This window comes from Meleagris gallopavo, chromosome 7 (genome assembly GCF_000146605.3).
Source record: "Meleagris gallopavo isolate NT-WF06-2002-E0010 breed Aviagen turkey brand Nicholas breeding stock chromosome 7, Turkey_5.1, whole genome shotgun sequence".
Taxonomy (NCBI): Eukaryota; Metazoa; Chordata; class Aves; order Galliformes; family Phasianidae; genus Meleagris; species Meleagris gallopavo.
In genome coordinates, this window is record NC_015017.2 from 757,462 (window position 1) to 783,055 (window position 25,594).

Consider the following 25,594-nt stretch of genomic DNA (forward strand, 5'->3'; position numbering starts at 1 on the left):
CATTGATTTTATTCAATGACCCCACCTTGTGTAAACTGGAGAAAATTATCTACGTTGGGGGCTGCTGACAGACCAGCTCTGTACCACGTCCCTTGCCAGTGTGGAATTGCAAGGATTCTGAGCTAGCTGGCATGAAGTTTTTGGTTGCAGCTGCTGTTTGTGTGCTGAGCTTCTGCCTGCAAGAGTTCCTGGGGTTGGATCCTGCATTGCTCCTTGCACCCTGCATTTTACTTAAGGAGAAACTTGATTTGGCTGACAGACCATCCTTTGTCCCATAACTGCGTTGCCTTCTGCTCTCGCTGGAGTTCTTCTAACAACAGAGCTCTCCAGATCACCATGAAAACCAGCTTAGAAATTGTAAGCTGTTTGTATTGGCTTAATTGCAAAGATTATGGAAAGGAGCCTCATTATTGAAAACCGTTTTTTCTAAATCCTACCAAGCTCTGTGGTATATTAAGACCTGATTTCTCCTGGCCATTGTTACATGTTGTGCTGTTTAGTCAGGCCTAAATCATTTATTTGCTACTAATTCCCAGGAGGTGCTGATGCATTCCTTGTGAATTAAAAAGCTGTTCTTCTGGCCTAGTTGGAGGATGAGGGCTGATACCATTATTAATGAGCTGCTGGTGAAGATTTCTGATGTGCTAATAAGTGTGCAAAACTAATTTGGGTATTAATTTCTTTTTTCCCCTCGACGTGGTCTGAGCCCTTTTGTCAGCAGCACTATTATTAGTCCTGTCATCAGCCATAGTGGGGTAAGCTCTGCTGTGGAGTAGGGAAGTAATTGCTTTTGCATATCTAATGGGAGGTATGTTGTAAGTTTAACTTCTAAATTAAGAATAATGGACATTTGAACTAACAACATTCATCTTTTTCATTTGTAAAAATGATAATCTTACTGTGTCAAGCAGCTGTGTCAGGGAACAAGCAGCTTCCAAGTATAATCTTGAAAACTCATCTAGATGTCTGTGGTGCAGCTTTCTGCAGTGTTTTTGAGGCTTGAAATGTTTTTTTTCCATCAACAGGTGAATTTGTCATCTGTTTTATTTAATATAAGAAATAGGTTTCTCATGCTCTTAGCTATGATATCTCACTTAAGAACTTAATTATTTGTAAAAGATATAAAATGGTTGAACAGCATCTTGCTTGCAATTTTAAATGTACTTTGATGCTGTCACATATTAACCATATTTTTCAAGTCTTTAATCAGCTAATTTAGTCTTCAGCAAATATAAAGGCTTCAGTTAAATGATGGTTCAGTTACTCCTATCTCTAAGCTGCTACTTCTTGCCATGAAAATGTAATACTGCCAGAGTGGACCTTTTTAGTTGGGACTCTTTTGTTGTAGTGTGTTTTTATTACCCTTCAGGTGGTAATAAAAGGGATTTAGTTTTCACTGTGATTGCAAGGAATAGGTCACTATGGATTTAAATGTAAAGAATAAAAGCTTTTCTGATTATTTTATCACCTTATTACTGGCGTCTGCTTGCTTTGTTGTCAGTGGATCAACAATATGTCCTGAGGATTTCAGCCCTGACCTCAATAGCTTTATCCTTTCCTTCTACAAGAGGCATCTGTGAAGTGATAGGAGTTGCCATGGATCTATTCTTTCCCAAGTTGCTCTGAGGTTTTATCTTAAGTGCATTGTCCTGACACCGGTTTGGGTTTCCTTTGTAGCAAGTAGGTCATGTGTGATAACCTCAGGCTTGTGTTAAACAATTGCTCAATGGACCAGCAAAGATCTATTTTCTGATGGAACAAGATTGTAAATGAAGCTCAAATATGGGATTGGAAATTCTGGTGATGCTAGCAGGGTGATTTGCTGAGATGTTACTTGTTTGAATGGTTCGTGGTGTCAAATGGAGACTTTTGCCCTTCCTTTCTACTCTCGATGCACGTGAGCATGGATAGGTTTTCACATCTAATCAAATCCAGAATCTTTAGACTTCTGCTAATTCAAGAGCCACCCTATTCCAGCCTGGAGTGTGCCCCCATTTCTGTCTTGTGAACCGTGCCCAGCAACATCAAGGAACAGTTTCATTGCACTTCAGCTTTTCTCAGTCAGTAGACTACTTCTCCTTTTTGAAAGAAAACAGGCTTCATATGCAGCACAAAGCATAATGATTTTACTTGCAAAAGAAAGGGTTAAATTTAGACTCCTTTTCATTCTCTCTTTGATTTGCCTTTGGAGTGAGCTTGTGTTTTTTCCCTTTCAGTCTCAACGGCAGGTTGAAGAAGAAAGTTATAGATGGTGTAAGAGCTTGGAAACATAACACCTCTCCAGCCTACTTAATCCCAGCCAAGGCTTAGGTCAGCAGGAACTATAGTGCTGGCCACTGTGTGTCTGTGCAGTGCTTACAGCAGGGCTGCTACCTCCAGAAATGTGACTCAGATCATACGTTAGCTTAAAATGTCTGTGTTTTTAATACAGTTTTAGCAGGGAGACCTTTTTACTGCATAAGAGTATATTTCAGTTACTTCAGTGGCTGGAGGTGGCTGCTTTGACATTCTCATCAGACCACCTGTTAATGTAATTTTTTTCCTCTGATTTCAGGTAATTGAAGACATTGAGTACTTGAAATTTGACAAGGGCCCATGGCTGGAACAAGATGATGTTTCTTTCCATCATTTGAGACTTTTGTAAGTATATATCTTCCAATATTGTTTAGCACTGGATTTCTGGGAATTGTTAAAGCCTTGACCTTTTTTAAGGTATATTTATATTTGCACTGTGCTTTGTTTTTTGTCAAGTCAGCAGTGACAGTAGACATTTTTAATACTGTTGCTGTTGTAAAATGAGTGTGGAGTTCTGTTGCTGCTAACCAGTTGGAGGAGAGACTTCAGACAGACATCCCTTTCTATTAATGAAGTACAAGAATCATGGAACATTTAGGTTGGAAAAGACCTTCAAGATAGTGTCCTGCCATTACTTAACATTATCAAGTCCACCACTAAACCATGTCCCTTAGGCCGCAGCCACATGTCTCTTAAATGCCTCTAGGGAAGGGGACTTCATCACCTCTCTGGGCAGCCACTTCCAGTGTGTGACCACCCTTTCACTGAAGAAATTCTTCCTGATATCCGATCTAAACCTCTCATGGTGCAACTTGAGGCCATTTCCTTGTGTCCTGTCACTGGTCTGAACAAACAACTAGCCACCTCACTGTAACTGGCTTTCAGGTACTTGTAGTGCAATGAGATCTTCCCTCAGCCTCCTTTTCTCCAGTCTGAACAATCCTAGTTCCCTCAACTGGCTCCTCATGTCTTGTTTTCTAGTCTCTTCACCAATTTTGTTGCTCTTCTCTGAACCTCAATATCCTCCTTGTAACAAGAAGCCTAAAACAGAACACAATATTCAGAGTGTTGTCTCACCAGTGCTGTGTACAAGGGGACAATCATAGAATCCTTATAGTTGGAAGGAACATCTGAAGGCCGTCTAGTCCAGGTCCCCTGCAATGCACAGGAACACCACAGCTAGATCAGGTTGCCCAGGATCTGATCCAGCCTCACCTTGAAAGTCTCCAGGGACAGGGCATCATCCAAGTCACTAGGCAACCTGTTCCAGTGCCTCACTATCCTCACTGTAAAAGATTTTTTCCTTATATCTAACCTCAATCTACCTTCTTTGAGCTTGAAACCATTGAAACCATTGAAACCATTTCCTCTTGTCCTGTTGCCACAGACCCTGCTAAAAAATCTGTCCCGTTCTTTCCTGTAGCTCCATTTTAGATACTGGAAGGCTGCCATCAGGTTGCCTTGCAGCCTTCTTTTCTCCAGGCTTCTTGTTTCCCCAGTGCTGCTGTTTGCTGATGCAAACCAGGGTGCTGTTGGCCTTCTTGGCCACCTGGCTGTGCTGCTGGCTCATTCAGGTGATTGTCAGCACCCTCAGGTTCTTTACTGCTGGTCTTTCCAAGCCTATGCTGCTGCATGGGGTTGTTGTGACCCATGTGCAGCACCCAGCATTTAGCTTTATTGGCTGCCATGCAGTTGCTTGAGGGCAGGAGGGATCTACAGAGTGACGTGCACAGGCTGATTAATCAGCTGAGTCCAACTGCATGGACTCAAGCAGATCGATGCTCTTGCAGCTTGGTGTCTTCAAACTTGTTGAGGGCTCACTTAATTCCATCATCTGTATCATTGATGAGGGATCACTGATTATGACTACCAAACTGCATTTAACTCTGCTGGCAGCATCTTTTTGGGCCTGGCTGTCTGGATAGTTCTTTACCTGGCAATCAGCACATCTGTCCAGGCCACAAGCAGCCAATTTCTCCAAGCATTTCCCAATTACTGTGACCTGTGGTTCCTATTATTGGAAATGTATTTTGCGAGCACTTCAGCTCCTAATTAAGCACTATATACAGACAGGCATGCAGTTTTAAAACAGTATTTGTGCAGTTGACATGGTGGTGTCTCTGCTGCTCTGGCAACTTGGTATTCTTCATCAGAGCTTGTTGACAGGGCAACCTTGTAGTGAGATTTAGGTGTGATGCTGTTTAGATTGGCTATGTTTAGAGTGTTTTTCTAAAAGTAATTTTTCAGCTGTCTGCTTTTTAGTATCTTCACAGCAGTCAAGAAGCTGGCTGTAGGGTAAAAAGGAAACAGCCAAACTTGGAAGAGTGCGTGGAAGATAAGTGCTTTTGTGCTCTTTCTGTCTGACTCCCAGAAAATAATCCTAAATCAGAGCTTTAATCTTAATTTGCAGTTTTTTTCCTTTCTTCTGTATAATAACAAGCAAAATTGTAACGTGTAGCAGTTCAAAGATATTTTGTTCTTTTTTTTTTCTTAAATATGTCTGTTTAATTGGGTGTGAAGAAATCAAAATCAGACAGTGGAAAGCTTCTTGCTGAAATAAAGTCAAATTTGATTAAAGTAATTCTTTGCAAGTACTCCATGATGATCTCTGTTCCAATTTAGTTGTGGAGTGCTACTGGTAAGGTTGCATGTGTCTGCAGAGCAATGTTGAAGAGAGAGCTAGCCCTCCAAACTTGAAGGGATATGAATCAAATCATTGACATGCATGTAAGCAAGTGAGTCTACATGCATTGCAGATGAAGCATTAGGACTGCCACTCTTGAGTCATGTTGATGAACAAAATGTTCCCTGGATAATCCCACATTAAAAAAATATCTACACTTAGAAGAGTATTAATAGGTTTAGCCTTGACTGAAGTGAGATAAGCTTCTCATTTTACAGAATAACATCAGACTGCATGTATGGGGTAGCAAGTTCAGTATAGCTGCTGCATTTTTAAAACAAAGCTTAACAAGTATACAGTCATGTTAATTTCAGGTTTTCTCTCACAAGTTGGTGGAAATGCAGGGCTTTAAAGAAGCATATAATTGAACACTTTTCCCTGAATTTCATAGAATTACAGAAGGGACCTCTGGGTCACTCTGGCACGACTTCTGCTCCAGCAGGGACACCCACAGTAGGTGGCTTTCAGAGATCTGCAAGGAGGAGACCCCATAACCTCTGTATCCTCTCTTCAGCATTGTGGGTTTTTTTGGTTTGTTTTTTTAAATACGTTGATGAAATCCCTCTGAGCCTCCTCCCCTTTCCAGGCTGAACAGTGCCAGATTTCTTATTGCTTTTCCTCTTAGGAGAGTTGCTCTGGTACTTTCCGCATCTTGGCTGGACTCCCTCCAGTCTGCCCAGGTCTCTCTTGTCCTGGTAGGTAGAACTGAACCCAGCACTCCAGGTGTGGCAGAGCAGAAGGGAAGGATCCCCTCCCTTGTCCTGCTGTCGATACTTAGCTCTGTGCACTCAGGACACAATCAGTCTTCTTTGTCTCAAGGGCACTCTGCTGGCCCCTGTACAGCTTGGTGCCCACCATGCCCATTCCTGCAGAGCTGCTCCCACCTGGGTGCCAGTAGCATGCTCTGCAAGTACTTCTTCTTGTTGTGCTTAGAATTTCAGACTTGATTGTGATACAGGCACTGGAATAGTAAGTTAAATTGATTTATTCTGTGAAAAAGAATCCTGTAAATCTCTTTTACTCGTTTGTGCTGTTACTTCAGTTGTCTCCTAATATCAGCAGTACTGTTGTGCCTTTTGTCTGGCTTTTCTATCAAGGGCTGAAGGTATATCACAGAAGAGCAGCTTTCAGTGGCATTTAAGAGAAACAAGTCAGGATTTGAGTGCCCTTTAAGCATCTCAGAAGAGTTTTCTGTATGTAGTAATTAAAAAATACACCTGGTGGATGTATCCCATAAAGCTATGGAAATCAGATTTCCTTTGAAAGGAGAAAATACTTATAAGTTACTGTTTTTCCTATAGCTTCGCACTGGTACTTGTGGAGTGTAGGAGGGAGTTAAAAGAAAGCACACAAAGAGTGCTGTATTAAGATATTGTATGAAAATTGCGCTTTGTAACTGTGGAAAAGAATAAATAGCACTGCTGAGGAGTTAATTTTTCATTGAACCCTGGGCGATGATGAGAGGGTTTCCTTTACAAGACTTGTCATTGCAGATAATAAGAAATCACTTCTTCTTTTGGCAGCGTGTGGCTATGTTACTGAGCTCTCACAATGCAACAAACCGTTAATTTAAATGTTAGTATGGTTTGAGTTTTACTGCTTCCACTTGCCTTCAGAGTAACACTGGCAAGATAGTGGTTTTGTGTTCAGAAGTTTGGTGAAAGCAAAACTGTCCAGGAAATGGTGAGCAGCTTCCAACTTCTTTTAAAAATGTACACCAAGTAAGAAAGAACCTGAAAGAATCTTGCACAGGCTTTCAGATGCCTTGTGCCCATGTTAATTTTTCCTGATGGAAGGAAGCTTTAATGGTGCTATGTGCCCCAGATGGGCTACAGATCACACACACCAGCACCTGCTGCCCTTTCGTGTTCCTATTAGGCTGCAGCAAGGGTTTGGCTCTGCTGCTTTGTGTTCTCTGCTACAGGGATGCTTTCACCTCTCCCACCTTCAGCTCTCACTTGACACATCTGGACAAAGGGGAATTGATGGGTATTGTGAGGATGGCTTTTTCATTGCACGTGTATAGGCCCTGGAATATGGAAACCCCTGTCAGGGCCTCTCACTTCTTTGGTAATGCAAATAGTAAGCAAGCTAATCAGACCAGGGAGCCGCACCCATATAAATCAGTTGCAAAACACATCTTTTATCTCCCTGCCTTGCCCTCAAGTCCTCTCTCCTTTGCCCTAATAGAGAGCAGTGTGATTGTGGGATTTTTTTTTTGGGTGGTGTGTGTGTGTGTGTGTGCGCGCGCGCGCAAGCTGGAGGTTCTCCCAGAGAATGTTTTCCACTTCTCTCCTCCCTTCCAGCCTCTGAGTCAGAGGAACAGAAATCATTCTGCTGGCTTTTGGGAACGTCCCAGGGATTTCCCATGTTGCTGCTGCACTGCATTAAGTCTGTTTTTATCTGTGCCCTTCCTGACAAAATTGTCTGACTGCATGCGTGCATTGCCAAATAAATAATGTTTTGGAATAAGTAATATTTTGAAACAAGGAGCTGTAGGTGGTGTAGTGTCACCTGTGTTAATTTGCCAGCAGGTGAGCGAAACACTGCATTTCACTTGTCCTGTTTACAAGTCCCCAGTTAGATCTGTTATATTACTGCAGCTCCTTCAGAATTTGTTGTAGCAGAACATATTTTTAATGACTAAATCTTCAGCCACCATTACGTTCATTAAAAAGGGGTAGGTATCAACATTTCTTTTATCTTGATGAAAAGGGATCAATTTTCACCCGTAAACAATCTATCCAGGAAATAATTTGTCACTGTCATATGTTCCACTTAGTTCATTAATTACGATTGGCGTGCTACATAACCTGTGTAGTAAATTGCCTGGTATTGTGCTTGGCATTACAACAGAAATATATTTTGAAGTTGTTACTGAAGAATCTTGTACTAGCGGTAATTGGTAATTCTTAAGTTGTGTTAATGTTCCTTTAAGTACTTAAAGCTATTGCAGACCCCACTGAAGCTGGGCTTCAGTTTCTTTTGTTTGTTTTGCTCTGATGAAATGACATCTTGCAAAGAAGGGAACAAATGAGGGAAAGTAACTCTTCAGCTCTGTTTCACACCGTTAGGCACGTCCATTCTGAATACGTCCATCTGGTATCAAATAGGAGTACCTGAAGTGATTGTAAGAGGTGTTTTTATAACTCCTCTGTCACGGAGACCCAAATATCTCATAAACCATCCATCACAGAACTTCTGGCACTGCTGGGAACTGCTTCCTTAGCACCTTTTGTCCTTTATGCTTCCACTGGAACAACTCTTCTTTGTCAGTTTTCCTTTGCAGCAGCTTTCTTATAGGTTGGAAGCATTCTTACTGCACCTTCTCACCTCTTGCAGACCTGCTTTTCTTGGAAAGCTCTTTGTTTTTCTTTCCTGGCAGTGACTGTGTGTGCCTGTTGTTCACCAGGGAGTGGCAGCGGTTCACTTCAGGCACGGCATGCTGGTACTGCCTGGCCAATGAGTCTGTTAGTCTGAAGGAGGTCTGCAACACATTGCCCTGCCATTGTGAAGGTCTGGAGCGAGTGGGCAAGGACAAAGTGGCACCAAGGGAAAGGCATGATTCAGGGGGACACAACCTGTTGCTGTCCTGTGTGCCTGCTGGGTGAGAGCATCAGCAGAGGAGGTCAGTGCAGTTGCAGCTGGATGCAGGTGCCCCTCTGGCCATCTCTCCCACCCAGCCTGTGTGCCTGTAGTGTGAGTCAGGAGTGCTTCTTCTTTCCCGTGCTCTCACAAGCATGGGCAAAGCTGTGAGCACACCATGCACCTGCTGGTTCACTCCCATGTGCTGTGCCCTACCCAGTGCAGTCGAAGGTGAGGAGCCCTGGCTGGGGTAATACAGGAATGAAGAGCAGAGGAAGGAATGCCAACCCCTCACTCAAGTTGTCCCCAAGCAGTTACTGTGTCTCAGATTTGAAGCTAATATTAAGGTGTGTTCATGAGAGCCTTTTTTTCTTTCCCAGTAGCATCCATCTGCCATTTCTCAAGTTCCACATGTAAGCAGAGAACTTAGCTTGGGATGGTTTATGTTGCTGGCTTTAAGCCTTTTAGGCCAGAGAATGCTTTTAGGGATGGTTTTCTAATACTGAGTCTTGTGTTACTTGCCGTCACTTGATACCTATGTGCCAATAGGGTTCTGCCAGTGGCCTGAAAAATGTGTGTGTCCTTATTGTGAGCTGCCTTTAAAGGAAACAGCACTTCCTGCTCGTAAAAGAGGCAGGTTTGTATCTATCCTGGTTCCTCAGTGCCATAGGGTATGTAAAGTAGATGTATGTAGTGGCTTCTGGAGATCAGAGCTACCCGTTGCTATAGCATAGCTGCATGTGTGATTGCAGTGTAGCCGTGGGAAGAACTCAAGCTAATAGGATTCTGGACCATCATAATGGTGAGCTGAAATCTGGTGTTCCTGTGGTGTTAGCACTGTGCAGTCACTTGCATGCTCACGGTGACAGCTGCAATGTCATGAGTAGGTAAAGTGCACTCTGGTAGCTGTGTTACTGCATTAGTGCTTTGAGAAGATACGGTTAAGTGCCTGACAACAATAAATAGTGGTGCTTTTGTACTGGGGGAGAGAGAAAGCTCAGGGAACTTAATAGGTGCCTGTAAATGCTTCCTGCTGAGCAGTGAATTAGTTCTGGCAAGCAGATGTGGTTTTGTGGTTACAGACGTTGTTGTGGCAGGTGTCTTTGGGTGGTGCTTTTATTTAGTATGCCAAAGTATTTCTGAAGGTATAAAGCAGAGATGAACCTGGAGAAGCCATCTTTGGCAGCGTTAGCTTTGCATTTATTTTCTGTTGTACAGCATTTCCTTTGGAAACAGCAGTACCAAGAGCAAAGAATTGGTAAAAGCAGCAGGTTTTCTGTCTAGGTCACCAACTAAAATAAATTGTGCCTTGTAATTGTAAAGGGCAATTCCCATTTGGCTGAGGTTCCTGAAGGAATAGATTAGCTGCAGGCTGGTTGACTGCTGGACTTGCTTTGTTCCTGTGTCAAATTATATTTTACGTATGCCTGGACAGACTTTATCTGCATTCTCCTACAGGCTTGTCAGGTCCAGAACATCTGCTGGTGTTTGGCAGGGCACTGATTCTCGTATTTCTATAAAACATTTGTGTGGGGAGAAGGCATGGAAATGTTTATTCACCAGTAAATAAGTGGGTATTCCACAGGATGTGCTGATAAGGCTGAGCTGAGAAAGGTATTTAAAAACTGCCTGCAAGTAGTCCTCTTCAATTCTTAGCTCAGTGTCTTCTGTGCTCTCTGCGCAGTAAAAGTGCATGACATCAGTACTGATCTCTGGCACGGCTGGAGGCTGGACTGTTCCTAAGGAGTGAAGAGTTGATAGCTGAAGGGCTGCTATCTGTTCTTTTTTGTTTAGTTAACCGTGGGCCTGAGACATAGCTGATGCAAGGGTGCTCTGCTCTAAATATACCAGGACTCTAAAATAAAACCATAATCGGATTGCAGCTCTGGGCAAGCTTTTCCATCCTCAGTTATCCAAGATCTCCTGGAGTGGAAAGGATTGGAGGGAACCGTGGGAGGACCAGTGCTCACACGTCATGAGAACAGCTTTCTTTGTACTAGTGAGGAAGCAAACGAGGGCTCTTCCTCCTGGTTTTCAGCGTGTTGAATGCCATGGGGTTTGTCAGCTTTGGTTTTCTTCTTCAGCTGAATGCTCCTGCTGCTTGTTTCTGTCAGAAAGCTGTCCCTGGTAGGTGCAGTTCGACGTCTGCACTGCAAAGGGACGACTTAAATGCAACGTGAACCTCACCAGATTTGCCGTTTGACTTTTTGTGTCTTACAGTGCAGAGCCACTGTAAGATCTCCAGAGTGCTTATGGTCACAGTGTGCCATTCCACAGGCTTCAGAATAAATATGAAATGCTTCTGCTTTTGTTTGCCAGACGGTTAGAAAATACTTGACTTAATATTTGTGTAGATGCTATAATAGTTTGGTGTTGGCCCTGTAAATGGGCATTTATCCTTCTTTCTCTTCATCTCTTACTGAATTCCTGTGTTTCCTTACTGACTAGTCTGCAGCAGAATAGTTCACAGTGTCAGTATGTATTAGCTGTCTCATTTACAATTTGAAACTGTGAGGTAAGTTCCTAAACTTTGCAATTTAGGGGAAAAAATGCTAGAGGACAGTTAGTTTCATGTTACCTCGGGGCATATGTTTCATTTGTGCCTGTCAGGAAATGCAGTTTACCAGAGACTAACAACACAATTATTTGAATAGCTCTCAAATTCAGAACGCGGTCATTGCTTGCTGTAAAGGACAGCAGATGTGTTTTTCCCCAGATGCACATAGGTGGCAGTGTTGATCTGCAAATTAAGAGCAGTCTGCAGAAGGTGGCTTTCTAGCAGTTTCTCAGACACTTAAAATTTGGGATATTTGAAAGTCCTGGCTCTGGGTGCTATAGATTTTTGGGGGATCCTGCTATTTGCACCCTTTGTCACTAAGCTGTCCTACCAGTTGCTGCAGCAAACTTCCCCTGATTGCTCCCAGGTGGGATGCTGGGGGTAACGCCTGCTTCCAAACCATCTGTTTGTCTCAGTGCCCTTTAAAATGAAAACTTTAGGAAGAAAAGTACTATCTTCTCATAATCCTTGTAGGGATTCATTTGTGAAAGCAAATGGAACAGGAGAGGTAATTAAATGAAGTTACTGTAGCTTGTGGAATTCTGTAGCACCAGCAGTTTTACCTTGTTCAGGTAGGAAGGCAAAAAGAGGTGTCTAAGAGGAGGTTCCCAGGAGTGCCAGAGCATTTCCAGGGAAGGTAAAACCTTGGGGAGGAACTGGAAAAGGAGGAAGCTGGAGCAGAAACAATCTGGGGGCAAGGAGGGACAGGGCTATGCATCATATGCAGAAAAGAGGGAAAGCTGTCAGAGAACTACTGAACAGCGAAACAGTTCTTTAATATTCAGTCGAACTCAGAACTGGTTTGTTCTCTCCTGGGCAGGATCTGGACTAACAGTATTTTTCTTATCGTTGTTACTCCTCAGTGTTCAGGACAAAGATGGAGTGCTGGATCCTGTAGCTATCCCTCGGTTCATTCCAGAAATCACAATTGGAGGCGCTGAATATGATAAAATCTATTACGAATTTCGATCGGTAAGTAACCCTGGAAAGGGAGCACTTGTCCAACAGCCAAACAACAGTCCCTGCAAAACTGTGAGTGCATTCACCACTGTCCTGTGCACAGCCTGGGTGTTAATCTCATGTACACAGATGCACATTTCAAAAAGCGAGTTCTGGATTTTGCCTGGATCCCTACCTTTTTTGAAGTCTAACTTCTACATAAGAGGAGTAGTGACACAAATGGTTTGGTAAGCTGATTTTCTTTTTTGATCTTTAGATGTGGACTAAAGGATAAGTGGTTTTCCTTTGTCTTTGTTTCTCCTGCCCTGATTAGTCTCTGACCTCTGAAATCTAAAATAATCCTTTGAGTCAAACAAGAAAATTGGAAACCCATGGCGACTAAAGAAGGCTGCTTATAAAACCCTTGAGGAGGGGGTGTTTTTCTGAAGTGGGCTGAGGAGGTAGGAACATTACATTGGATCTCAAAACTGTTGTTGCTTTAAATAGTTTGTTTCTGTAAGCGGGCACACATCCAAAGCCTGTTGTGGCCCAGCACTCTCATACACCTCATGCAGGCTCCCACACAATGTTTTAATTAGCTGCTTGCCTTTCTGATTCTTCAGACAATGGCTTCCAATTGACTTAGCACTTTGTCCTATCGGTTATTGTTGTTCAGCTGGCATGGGGTCCTGCCCTACCATGCAGCATTCTCCTAAGTCTCAGGTGTTGTGAATTCTCATCAGAGAAATTGTGGCACTGATGGCAGTTAAGTAATGATGATTGGACAGACAGAAGTTGCAGGCAATGGTTCATTTTCAAGTTGTATTGAAATCTTCTATGATTGCTAGGTTTTTGTTTATTTTCCTAGAAATCACGAAAGGAAAGGAATATCTGTATTAATTGTTTCTAACCATGCAAATCATGACTTGCGCTTTGTCATTTTTCTGGTTGTGCTTGTATACAATCTCTTAATAGAATTAAAACTGTTCTGTGGGCTCATTTGGAAACTGAACTAGCAGAGTTTTCTTCTCGAATATTCATAGGGACTTCTGAAACAACTGTTAACAGAATTTGTTCCTCCTTAGTTAATTGTGCAGTGGAGAGGCTCTACGTTTGTGCTGTGCTGCCTCATTTGAGATGTATTCTTTTCACCTTGTAAGGGGGGTTGACAATAAGGGTTAAAACAGCAAAAAGCTGCTTTAACAACTGTGGTTCATCTGAGCTATCAGTTTTGTGCTTTTTAGTGTGACATTTTGAATCCCAAACTTCAGGCTCAGTCTAAGAGTTTGTGAAGTCCTTCACTCCAAGAGATGTCTACGTGTGTGCAGCACATACTTCAGAATGGCCTACTGCATGCCTTGTTGCCAGCACGCAACGTCCATCTGTGCTGATGGTGCCTTTCTTCCCATAGATGATAGGCTTTTTCGGATGAAATGTCACCTAGCAGAGGAGCTGCGAGTTGCTGAGGCTGCCTAACACACAGCTAGGACCTCAGAGCTGTGTGCTGGAAAGCAGGGGGGCTACTTTTGAAAGCCTTTTTTTTTTTTTCTCCAGCTGTACAACAGCACATTCCTCCCTATGCTGGCATGAAACTGGGAACGTCCTGCCTCCTCAGATAGCTGCCTTCAGGGAAAAGTCACTTTCCTTGCAGCAATGGGGTGCTTAGGAGTAGGTATAAGAGTACCTGGGGAAGAAAGCTGGGATTTTGGATTGCTCTGCTCGATGCCAGTTAGTTGACAGCAGGAGCCTGAGCTTTTCATTGCAAAAAACATTGCCAAAATAAAATCTCCCATCTGCAGGCGTTCTTTTAGGCCCTGATTCAGGGAAGTAGTATGGAAAGTGATAATGTCATTTGGAATAAAGAGGAGTCGTGTGATTCACAGAGCATTCTGTTAAATCCAGACAATACCGACTACTATTTTTTTATTTTTTTTTTTCTCTTCTGGATACTTAAACTCTTGTAAGCCCTCAGGCACGGGGAACGTGCACAGTGGAAAAGATGTGAAGCATTCACCTCAGCTACTAGAAAGGTGAACACAGAGCCAGCCCCACGTGCTGTTTAACATTCTGAGAATCCAATTATTTGCGTTGAAACCTAAGAGCTGCATTTTTCCTCCACCTTTGCTTAGCAAATGAAGTTGTGAGTTTCTGCTTGCTTGCATTCAGAGGTAATACAGCACGACACCAAGCAGCACAGACAGGAGAAGCAGATGAACTGTAGACGCAAGTCTTGGCTACGAGTTTGCTGGGTCTGATGGGAGGGAATCTCAGCTCATAAAGCCTCGCCTTGCCCATGTCTGTGCACAGATGGTTGCATCTCTGCCACCACTCTTGCGTTTGAAGACACATAAAGATTTTAGGCTCACGTGACTTGTAAATAAAGGCTTAATTATGGTGTAATTACAGAACTTGAACTTTTCCTTGTGGGAAATGCATGCTTTTAAAGTTAGAGTAATGATGTTTACCAGATAAACACAATGATTTGTGTAGGGGATTTTTCTTCCTCGGCAGACCTGTAACTAGCTATACATCCTGGTCGTACAAATAGGTAACTAACTGCTGTGCTTTTCAGAGCTGCATGCACACAATTCATGCTGCCTAATAACAGTGGTTTTCAGGGATTTGCAAATTCCAGGCAGAAGCTGGGTTTTGTTCAAAATATCAATTAGTCACAAGCAACTGAGGAGGAGGAGGAAACACTTCTCAGGGAATGAGATTTGAGTACATTTTCCTTTCCTCAAAATCATGAGGTAACCACATACAGCTCTGAACACCGTAAGATTGCTTTTTATGTATATCCTCTTAATTTCTCCTGTAAATGTTCTTTTCATATGTGAGGAGGTGGCTTTCTGCCTCTTCCTCTTACTGTGGAGTCATCTGGCAGGGCTCAGACATTCTGTTCACGCATTCATAAACTTCTAAAGATGCTTTTCTGGCACAGGAAAAGTAACCTTTTAGTCAGGGTATGTAGATCAGAGATAAGCATGTTCATTCTTAAGTGAAGCAACATTATTTTAGGAACTGTCAGACTAGTAAAGGCTTGAATGCTATTTTTTTTTTTTTTCTTTTTCCACAACTGCTGTATCTCTGCACTTTCTTCCAGCCATGCACAGTCCCACAGATAGTGCTCCCAAACTTCGTGTGCGCCATGTGAAGCTGGAGCACATAGGCAGATGTGTTTGCAGAGAAGACGAAACCAAATGATTCTGTTTAATGGAATCAGTGCACTTAAATAATGTACTTCTGTACTTCACGCTCCCAAATAGTGTTGGCAAGTCCTGCCTGAATCTCCTAGGGATGGTGAAAAGAGGATTTGTTTATGTGCATGTTCTTTGCTGTCTACATAAAAGTGCAGCTGTCTGAGCTTCATATTCAAACTGTCACCTACTTTTTTACCTCTGAAAACAAAGATGCTGAACTTTAAAATAATGGTTACGTTGGAGATTGTAGGGAAGTGATCAATGTTTCTTTTACCCAAACTTTGTATTTGAAAAGACAATGAAATAAATTAATGAGCTGCTGCTGATGGACAAGAGTTTGGAGTCGAGGGCTTGCTGGTGTTCACTTATGTATCGGAGTGGAGAATTTTTTGCTGTAACAGGAAAGTTAAGTATTTAATACCTGATCTTCTTTCTTGTGTCATCATTTCTAATTAAAGGCATGCGTGTTAGCCCACTTGCTCCAACCCTAGTTTGTGCAGTCACTTTCCTCTATTTGTCCAGTGGCTTGCCCCAGTGTTTTTAAAGAGTGATCTAAGAAATCCTGGAAGAGAACAGGGCTATTTTCAGCAGAATGCTATAAAGCACAGCTTGCATCCAACATTCTAGGGTTTTTGTTGTTTTTTTTTCCATCCTCTCTCCAGGGGGTAAGAACGTGCAGTGGGAGTACTGCATCCTCTTTCTAGCTTGCTGGGATTCTTTAAGTGCATGTGTGGGTGTGTATATTAAAAAAAATGAACAAAAGCTCGGGCACATAAACTCTCTTACCACAAGACAGGTCCGTGCACCTAGAAGTTCCTTTTGTAATAAAGCAAATCTTTTATCAGAATGTTTTTTATCTTTTGTTAGCCAGAGCGATACAACTGGAAGAAAGTCAGGGATGTGTGCCTTACCCTTGGAGCACGCAGTTTATGAAAAATTCTTTGAAGAATTTATTCCACACTCTTGAACTACCTTCAAAGATGCTTTCTATCACAATATGAGTTCCGACTCTAGCGAGTGCATGTGCATAAGGCTTGCTTAGAACAGTGTTAGTTGTAATCTTTCCATCTGAGCCATCCTTTTGCTCCTGTACGGAATTGGTGAACCCTGTGCTCCTGTCTCTTTACCCACATACTGCTTTTCCCCACCGTGCACTGCCTGTTTGCTGATCCTGGGGATCCCTTCAGCTTCCATCTGGTGATTTCTTGCCTTGATCATTCCTGTTCTCTTCCAAACCAAACTGTGCAACATCCTTTTCTGTCCTGAGATAAAATGTGCACTTTCGCAGTGCTCACTGTGTGAGGAAAGCAGAGACAAAAGTATTGATTCTTCACCTATCCCCTCCATCCCTTACACATCTCACATTGTGTTTGTCTAGTCAGTGCAGCTCCATATTGTGTGAAAGCAGTGCAGTGAGCTTTATTGTGGAGATAATTCTTGTGGGGTGGTACACACCTTGGCCTTTAGCCTCAGATTTTACACAGGCTTGTTGCAGCAATTAATCACTTTACATGCGCATATACACACGCATACATGATCTGCTCTGTGTGAATAAGTAGAACTGCACAGAAGTTACGGTTTTGGTTTTGTTTTTTTTTTTACAGAGTCCTGTAGCTTTTCACAGTTTACTTAGGTAACAAGAGTTGGCTTCCATGGTAGTCTTGCCTTTGCAGAATTAAGGAGTTTAAGATATTCTTTTTTTTTTTTCCTTCTTTCTATGTTTGTAATTATATCAAACATGGATGCCATGGTAACAATCTTCTGTTTTTCCTCTCCTGCCATTTTTTTTTTCTTGTCTTGCCAAACTTTTTGTTTTTTAGGACCAAGGACTCCTGTTCCATTTCTTATTTTTATGGAGCTGTTTAACAGTTGCCAGCCCTATCTGCTTTTGGATTCAGGAGGGGATGAAAACAGGCACGCAATAAATTAGGAAAAGCTCTATTTATTTTTGCTGCTTTATCTCTGCAAAAATATTTTTAGCCATTTCTAAAATAAAGGAAGATGTTGCCTAGCTGTAGGACTACAGGAACCCGAGGAACTACTAAAAATGAAAGTTAATAAAGTTGTTTCTGAAGGTTTTTTGGGAAAGGGTGGAATAGGCACATGATCTGCTTCTGTTTCCTTCTCACTGGTCCTCTTCTGTTCTTATCAACCTTAAATATGCATAGGAAGCGTGAAAAGTTTGAATAGCCCCTCTTCTGCTTTGGAACTGTGTAGCTTCTCTTCCCTGCTTACCTTCAAAGATAGCATGGGCAACAGGCAGAGATATCCATCCCAAATATGGAGGGGAGGACTTTGAGCCCCTTAGGACTGTCAGATCTCTGGTTTTGCTTTACATGCCATGCTGTCCCAAGTACTGGATGCCTATCTAAATCAAAAAGGCAGTAACATCCACTGCTATTAAAATAATCTCTTTTAAACTTGGCACTCTGACATTGAGTCCTGTGAAAGAAAACGCTTTTTTGGGGAGCAGCACATCCTTACCCTCTGAAACCCTTCTGTCCCATGACATAACAGGAACATGGTCTCCAAGATAAACCTCTATTAAGACACTAAAAGCAATCAAACAAAAAAAACAGCACATGAAAAAATAGCTGGGAAAAAAAGATATTTTGTTGATGGAGAAATGGAGGAAGAAGTTTCAGCCAAACTGCTTCCATTCTAGTGCATCTCTGAGGGAACTTTGAAGGAAGCCCCACATCGGCCAGTTTCAGCTTGGTTTTTTGTACTGAATATCATGCTCTAAATCAGGAAATGGCTTTGGCATGTATGTACAGCAGGTGCTTGGTTCTGTTTCTTGATCTTCCTCCCATGCCTGCATTGCTCCAGCTCCTTGGGGTATCATCTCCATGGGTCTTAAAGCGTGAAGTTATGTGAATTTGAGTTGTTGAGCTGTTGTATGCCATCTTCCTTTTCTCCTGATAGCACCTTTATAGGGAGAAGCACTGCAGGGGTTTTTAATCTAGAAATGGTGATCAAAGAGCTGCTTTTACTCAGGGTCACAGAATCCCAGAATGGCTTGGGTTGGATGGGACTTACAGATCATCTAGTTCCAACCAGACTTCTGTTGGCAGTCCTGTTGTAAGGAGCTTTTTGCATTGTGCCTGCCCAATTAAAAAAATGAATCTACGGTTAGCTCAGTCTTTGTGACTCGAATTTGGTTGCTTTTTCCAGCGACGTACAGTGGACCCTGCACTATGAGGTGAGCGATTGGTGTTCTTATCATGCCCTTTCCTAAGGAAAAACAAAGTATTCTGCCAGTGTGGAGTACTGTTGCAAGTTGACACTGGAAAATGACTGCAGTAAAATATTTAGCCGTGCCCTGTTGCTTATTTATTCTTGGCTGTCTTGCAAAAGCAAAGCTAGAGTTATACATTAGATTGTTTATGGTGTTTGTAGTTGTTCAAATTGTAAGTCACAAATTCCTTTCTACGGATTGGATTCCTGCTGATACTCAGCTATGTGGTTTGAAGTGAAAATGCTTTGGCTTTAAGGAAATAAGCCTTGTCCTCCTTATCTTTCCATAGAAACTCTAATGATTTCTCTGGTTTTTGTTGTTGTTTTTTTTGTTTGTTTTGTTTTTTTGAGAGAGTTATGTGTTGGTTTTTGGTTGTTTTTAAATGAATGAATGAAGGGTAGGAACCACTGAACAATTTTACTAAATTGTGTCTGTTTTAACCTCAATCCACTAAAGATTTTGAGTGCTGTCTTACTTAGACTATAGTGAATGCTCACAGCACCAAGGAAAGGATGGTAGGAGCCAAGCTGCAGGCAAATGTCTGTCTTTTCCAGTCCTCTGGAAATCCAACTATGCACCTCATGAATGCATTCTTATAGGCAGAAGGGAAAAGAGTGGTGATTCTTTCTTGCTCGCGGAGTGTTGGAAAAGAAGACAGATTCTAAGCTTATGGATGTAGACCTTTTCAGGCTGTTGAAACTCTCCAGTGCTCTACCTGTACATGTCTGGTTTGAAATGATTTTATTTGCTGTGGCTGCAGCATATAGCAAACAGCTGGCTAAAGCTGTTTGTTGTTACTCTGCAGCATATACCACTTTATAGGGCTTTTCATCACATTTATAGCTTTGACAGGCACTTCTGTGGCAGAGTTCTTAATTTAACTGATGAGATGATCTTGTTTTCATCTTTTTACTGATGTTCTTTTAAAGTTGAGCAGTTTGATTCCTCTGAGCCGGCTCTACCTTTGCTGAGTAGAGCTTATTTCATTAGTTCCTTTCTTCATATAGTGGTTTTTATAGCATGCTTCTTGAGCTAATCCCTGCTGCCAGCTCCAGGTTCTGCAGTATATCACAGCAGACCAGAGCTTGATTCTCAGTCTCCTTCATTTTCTTGCAGTGAAAAAATCCGTTATCCAGCAGAGTCCCTGCAGGAGCTGACATTCACCTCCTCATGCTGCTGGGTCTCTCTGGAGGGATCTCTGCTCCCAGGTAGTGGAAACTACGTGGCTTTTCTTACTTTTCAAAGGAAAGATTGTTACTGTCTGCATTCTGACACTTGGTATTGAGCAGACCTGTTGGTGTGCTCTGTAGGTCTGTGCTGATGATGCCAGGAAAGGGTTGGGTGGGATTTGTCTCACCCTAAGTGCTGCTACTCTCAGTTTCCTTGGAAATGTTTGGTAGAGGTCATGCGTGATAAGAAGCGCTACTGTTGCTGTTATTAATGTGTTGATTAAGTTGTACTTTTTCTTTAGTCTTATTTAAGCTTTATTTGAAGGTAGAGAGCGTGGAGCAGTCCTGTGAATGTGCCAGCCACTTGACAGTGATGTGGCATTGCTGCAAGTTCAACTGGGAAACTTACACTTAATTTCGAGTCATGGAAAATGGAAGTCTCTTCCAAGTATTCGCTTGATCTCCCATTGAGAGACTGAATTTTTAGTGCCGTTAGTGTTCTTCAGCAATGGATCCATCTAACCATTGGCTTTGTTTATTGGCACCCGTATCTTGTACTGAAAGTAGTAGTCAAATATTCAGCTCCTCTTTCTGTTCTCACAGCTTCTGGTGAGTTTCATGGAGCTGTGTCCTGTCTCCCTTCAGTCACCTCTTTTCCAGCCATCACCTTTTCTGGCTGCCATACTGGCAGCTTTGGTGCTTGCTGCTTGTTCCCATCCCTGCCCTTGTATCGGCTCAGCAGCCAGCAGGCTAGGAGCTTCAGCTGGTGCAAAGCTAAGGATGCAGGGTAGATTCTCAGCTTAGCCAATTGCTGGCCCCAAAAGGAGCACATCCTACAGCTTCCCTGCATCTCCATGTTTGTCTCCCACCACTTCTCTTTGCAGCTGTCGGGTATGCGTTTGGCTGAAGGAACTCATTGAGTCACTGAAAATAAGCCAGCCAAAAGGAGTGCTATGCTTCTCACTGGGTGAGGGAGATGACTGGGCTTGTGGAATGATACAGCAAGCTGCAGAGAGGGTTGGGGCTGCACAGCAGAGAGGTGAGATGATGATGAGTACTATAGGATTTCTCCCTTCTCTTGATATCGAGCTGCTTGGTCCATTCAGCCACTTTGTGCATGGTCACTGATGCTTTTCCTTTGATTGTGTCAGTACGGGCTCCTTGTACACCTGAGCAAATGCTTCTTCTAGGAGGAAGTGGAGGGGAGGCAGAGCACTGCAAGAACAGGAACAACTCCCATTGCAGTGTTTCTCCAAATGCTGGCGTAGACCAGCCTTGTACCTAGTTGTGCAGCTTTACTATGGGCAGTTCTGAAAGATGTGAGCTTTGAAGGGCTCTTCCTCAAAAGTCATCTCTGTTGCTTGCACCTAAGATAGATAGCACACAGAACATAAACTCACATGATTCGACTTGCTAGGTAAAATGAAATTTGTTTATGTGCAGTTTCCTGGCTGTTTGGAAGGCCCCTCAACCTGCCCTGAAACTCAGCTGCTTTTGCCAAGGCCCACTGTGAATGATGGAGTATGGATGAATACTTATTATAAAAATTGCTTTGATGTTTTGCATGTCTTTAACCAAAGGCACATGTGGAATTTGTTTTGGACAATGAATTTGAATTCTGCTGGGATTGATACTGTGTTGTTTTAATAGGGGAGGTTTCCCCAGGAATGGAACTGTAAAGCCCTGTATGTTCCCAGAGAGTTCCTGTTGCTTTAATAATCTTGTTATCTGGGAATCTCTTAGGTATCAGAGGGCCAATTATGTGCTGCCCAGAGAGGACCAGGGAGAGATGTTTTTGTGCTAGAATTAATAGACACAGGCTGGTCACAGCAGGTCTTATGCCCTGCCTAACTCACAACCGTAAATTTGTAGGGCAAGGATAGTAATCATTTATTTCCATCTCACATCTCCTCTTTGCTCAGCAGGAGTAACTCTTAACAGGACAGCATGGTTTCTTCTGATGTTTATACAAGACATTAAAGACAAGTTGAAATGAAATACCCTAGAAAAACTGATCAAGAATGACTTGTAATAGCTTGTGACAGGGCAGGGTGGTGGATGTCTTATGAAGGAAGTAGAAGTCTTCGGTTAGCTTGATGCTTTGTAGAAAGAAATCTGTTCTGACCCTAAAATAAACAAATCAAGAAAAAAAAAGATCCCTTCACCTTCCTTAAAAGAGGCTTCAGCATGGATTAAGCTGTTATCATGGCCTAAGCATAAATTTCATCAAGACAGCTCTCTTAAGCAGGATACTTCCCAGTTTCTTTGAAAGGAAAGATCACTAGGACATGCCATGGGTCCTGTTGTGGAACCAGGTTTTGTGTGGAGCTGGGTGGACAATCTGTGCTTAATTAATTGTAAAGAGTGTGGCTGATACATTATTTTGCTTATTATTTTGTTCATTTTTTATTAGTATACCTGCATCTCTTTTGTCTGTAGGATCACTCACTTTATAGCAGTTGCCCAACATAAGGTATTGATCCTGTTGCTGGGAATTGTTATACTGTGGCTCAGTTAACTAGTGCATACAGAGCCTGGATTGCGTTTATTTGGGCAGCAACTACTCTAAAATTTTGCCTTGCTTTAGCAAAACGAGTTGCTAAGAGATGGTTCTGCTGACCTGCTGGTGCAGCCTGCACTCTCCTAGCCTGCATAGAGCACGTGTGCTGCTTTGCTGTATTGGCAGGCTCTCTCTCACAGTCCTGCATGCTGTGTTGGTAATCTCTTAAAATGGCTGCTACCTAAACAGCCTCTTTCCCCAAATCTTTAAGGCTGAAGGTAGAATGGCTTGGCGGTTGAGTTTGTCATGCTGCCCATGCATGGTCTGCAAGGCTGTGTCTGTCCTCTTCCTGCCAAATCCCATGCCATGCTTTGACTGCAGGTGTGTCTGTTAGCTGACCAGCTGAGTCTCCAGGGATGGACTGTGTTCTTAAGTCTCCCATGTCCTTCCACATCCAGATTTGCTGTTCCTCAGCTCTAGGCCTGGATGCTACTCCTTGAACTCCTGCATGCCAAGAACCTGTATGGGCTACTGTCACAGAACCGTGGAATATCCTGAGTCAGAAGGGACCCATAAGGGTCACTCAGTCCAACCACAGCCCCACACAGCACCTCCCAAACCCAACCCCTCTGGCTGAGGTTGGTGCTCTGGGAGCCCTGGGAGCTGCTCCATGCCCACCACCCTCTGGGGCACAGCCTTCTCTTCACCCCCACCATACCAGGCAGAGCAGAGTGGAACAATCCTTTCCCTTGCCTGACTGGCAGTGCTAGGCCTAATGCATCTCCATTTAGACTTGTCCCTATTACAGCTTGCTTTCCCTCCCTGGTAAGCATGCAGACCCTCCAGCTTTCCTAGCACATCTGATGTCCCAGATGCTCCAACCCATTCAGCCTTTCCTTCTGCAACATGTTTCTTGGTTTACTTGGCCTGAGCTCTTGCATAATATGTCTCCAGAGACCTGTGAAACCATCCATAATTCCTGACGTGCCATCCAACAGCACAGCTGACTCTGAGGGTCCCCAGCCCAATGCCACTGTTGTGGTTTAACCCGGCTGGTGGCTCAGCACCACACAGTCATTCGCTCACTCCCCCCCTTCACAGTGGGATGGGAGAGAGAATCAGAGGAAAAAAGATTGTAGAAAAGGTAGAACTGATGGGCTGAGATGGAAACTTTTGACTAAGATAGAGAAAAGGAAAATGGTAATTATATGAATGTATCTAACAAGTGATGCACAAGCAATTGCTCACCACCCCCAACCAATGCCCAGCTAGCCCCTGAGCAGCATAACAGAGAGAGATGAACTCTCACCCATTCAGAACTCCTTCTTCATGATGTCATATGGTATGGAATGTCCTTTTGGCCAGTTTATGTCAGCTGTACTAACTTTGCTCCCTCCCAACTCCATGGGCCCTTCACTGCAAATGGCCTTGGCTCTGTACAGCACTGCTTAGCAGGCAGCTGTAAATATCAGTGTGTAATCAACATTGCTTTTCTCCTAGAACCAAAATACAGCATCTTACCAGGCACTCTGAAGGAAACAATTCCATCCCAGCTGAAACTAAGACTCTTTATTCCATACCAATTTGAGTCCCACAGTTTCTACACGTTCTAACTAACTACCATCACCTATCTTATATGGCATCTTATGTATAGCAATGGGTAACATACTTCAGAGAAGAAGTAATGAGACTGTAGCATCAGTGTTTCCATGAGTCCTGGGCTGGGAACCAGTGGCACAGAAGGGTCAGTCATGCTAACCAGCAAGTCTGCAGCAATCAGCTCCCAGAGACCTGCAGGGTCTGTGTGGAAAAGCTGCTGCTTGAAGGTCAGTGAGGTTCAAAGGTTGCAAGTGAAGGTTGTTGTTTTGGTCCCAGGGTACCTGTGAAATTTGGGTTGGTGGGGTGTTGAGAAACTTCAGTTTTTCCAGCAAGTAGTGCTGTCTGGCTGTGCTGGTGGAGACAGGCAGAGATTGCATTCTGCTTTAGTGAAGCTAAGTTCAGCTCTTGAAGGCTAAATATGCAATTTCATTTGAATGGTTTAATTTAAATGTAGTAATTAACTCAGAATTTCATGTATGAAACTTATGCATTTAATAGTGTATCTATTTTGGCATGAGATTCTACTGACTTATACCATTCTTCTACCGTGCAGCAAGATTAGAAGGGTCATCTCTAATGAAAATGAGGAATAGCATACAGTGGTAGAAATGGGTGAATCCAGATGGAATGTGCTTTTCTGTTGGTGAGATATTGGCTTAGTTTATATATAAATGTGTTTATATACAGTATTGAAATAGTATTTTCTGTGTGTATTATCTATTTTTCTCTAAAGGAATTATTTTTTCTACAAGTCCTAATTTTGCAAAAAATGGCATATTTCTTTTTGCAGATAACACCACTCGCTTTGTAGAGAATCTAAAAACTTTGGTAAGCAGTAACAAAATGCCTGACTAAACTTTCTGTTTTCTCTAGCTTCCTGGTTGCAATTATAAGAAGGGCTACAACACTGAAGTTGGTGACAAATGGATCTGGCTGAAATGAAATCTGCCTCGCTCGGGAGCCCTAACAGTGATCAACCACAGCACTTCAGTGGAGAAGAAGCTGAGTTCAGTGTGCCTGCTCTGCATCAATTCTGTGTAGCACAAAGGAAATGCTGGATAAATCATCTTCCAGCTACAGCATAAGAGAACAGACTCCTGGAAGGCAAATGCAAATCACCTCATTCCGATTTGTTCTTCCCTGCTGAATTCAGGGTGCTTTCTCTTTGAATGCTTGATAGCCTATGTGTAATAGAAAAGTGGTATTACAGGAGCAGACTTAAGATCAGTGCTGAACTTCTTCATCAAGACTGTGGCATGCTATTATACAGAATTATTGTTGTTTTCCTGAATGAAGAGAAATTAAACCTGTATCCTCCTGGTTCTCACAAAGTTAATTTCTTGCTCTGTCATGCGTGGTGTTTTATTTGCTTCATTAGAAGAGAGCACCTGCTTAAATAATGCACTCACATCATGTTCTGAAAGCATCTTACCAGACATCCATATCAAAACAACAAAGCACAGGGAAAAGTTTTTGAGAGAAGGAAGAAAGTTTTCTTGATGCGAATAGCAAAATATCTGTGCTCGAAAGTAAAACAAACAAAAACTGCAAATAATTGCCAGCAGTTGTTCTCATAGCTTCTTTCCTTGAATGGAAACCATAGATCAAAATGTTCGTGAGATATAAAAGACAGAAGTAATTATTACATTTGTAAGTCCCTGAAAATCCAAGTTCTTTCTTTTTAAATAAATGATTCATGTGGTATTAGTTAGTCACACAAATGAGGCACCTTGGCATTGGTTCAAGCATTGCTGTCCAGATTTGGTCTGCAGAAATTCTGTGTTTCCAGCAAGGGGCTGGCTGAGCACTTCAGTCACTGGATGGAAGTG

General features: G+C 42.6%; 1 protein-coding gene across 3 annotated transcripts in view; it reads left to right on the top strand.

Annotated features, from left to right (window-relative positions):
• The window catches only part of NDUFA10 (NADH:ubiquinone oxidoreductase subunit A10), a 39,227-nt gene extending 14,126 nt beyond the window's left edge, over positions 1-25,101 (top strand). Inside the window, exons 7-10 of one of the 3 annotated variants that reach the window (XM_010713197.3) lie at positions 2,555-2,640; positions 11,984-12,092; positions 12,210-12,307; positions 24,639-25,101. In XM_010713197.3, coding sequence (XP_010711499.1) covers positions 2,555-2,640; positions 11,984-12,092; positions 12,210-12,307; positions 24,639-24,702 — 357 coding nt within the window. In that variant the 3' untranslated portion in view covers positions 24,703-25,101. Of the gene's footprint in view, positions 1-2,554; positions 2,641-11,983; positions 12,093-12,209; positions 12,308-12,393; positions 12,416-15,162; positions 15,200-24,638 lie in introns of those variants that run through there. The other 2 variants (XM_031554077.1, XM_031554078.1) reach the window with 2 other exon arrangements.
• The last annotated feature ends 493 nt before the right edge of the window (positions 25,102-25,594 follow it).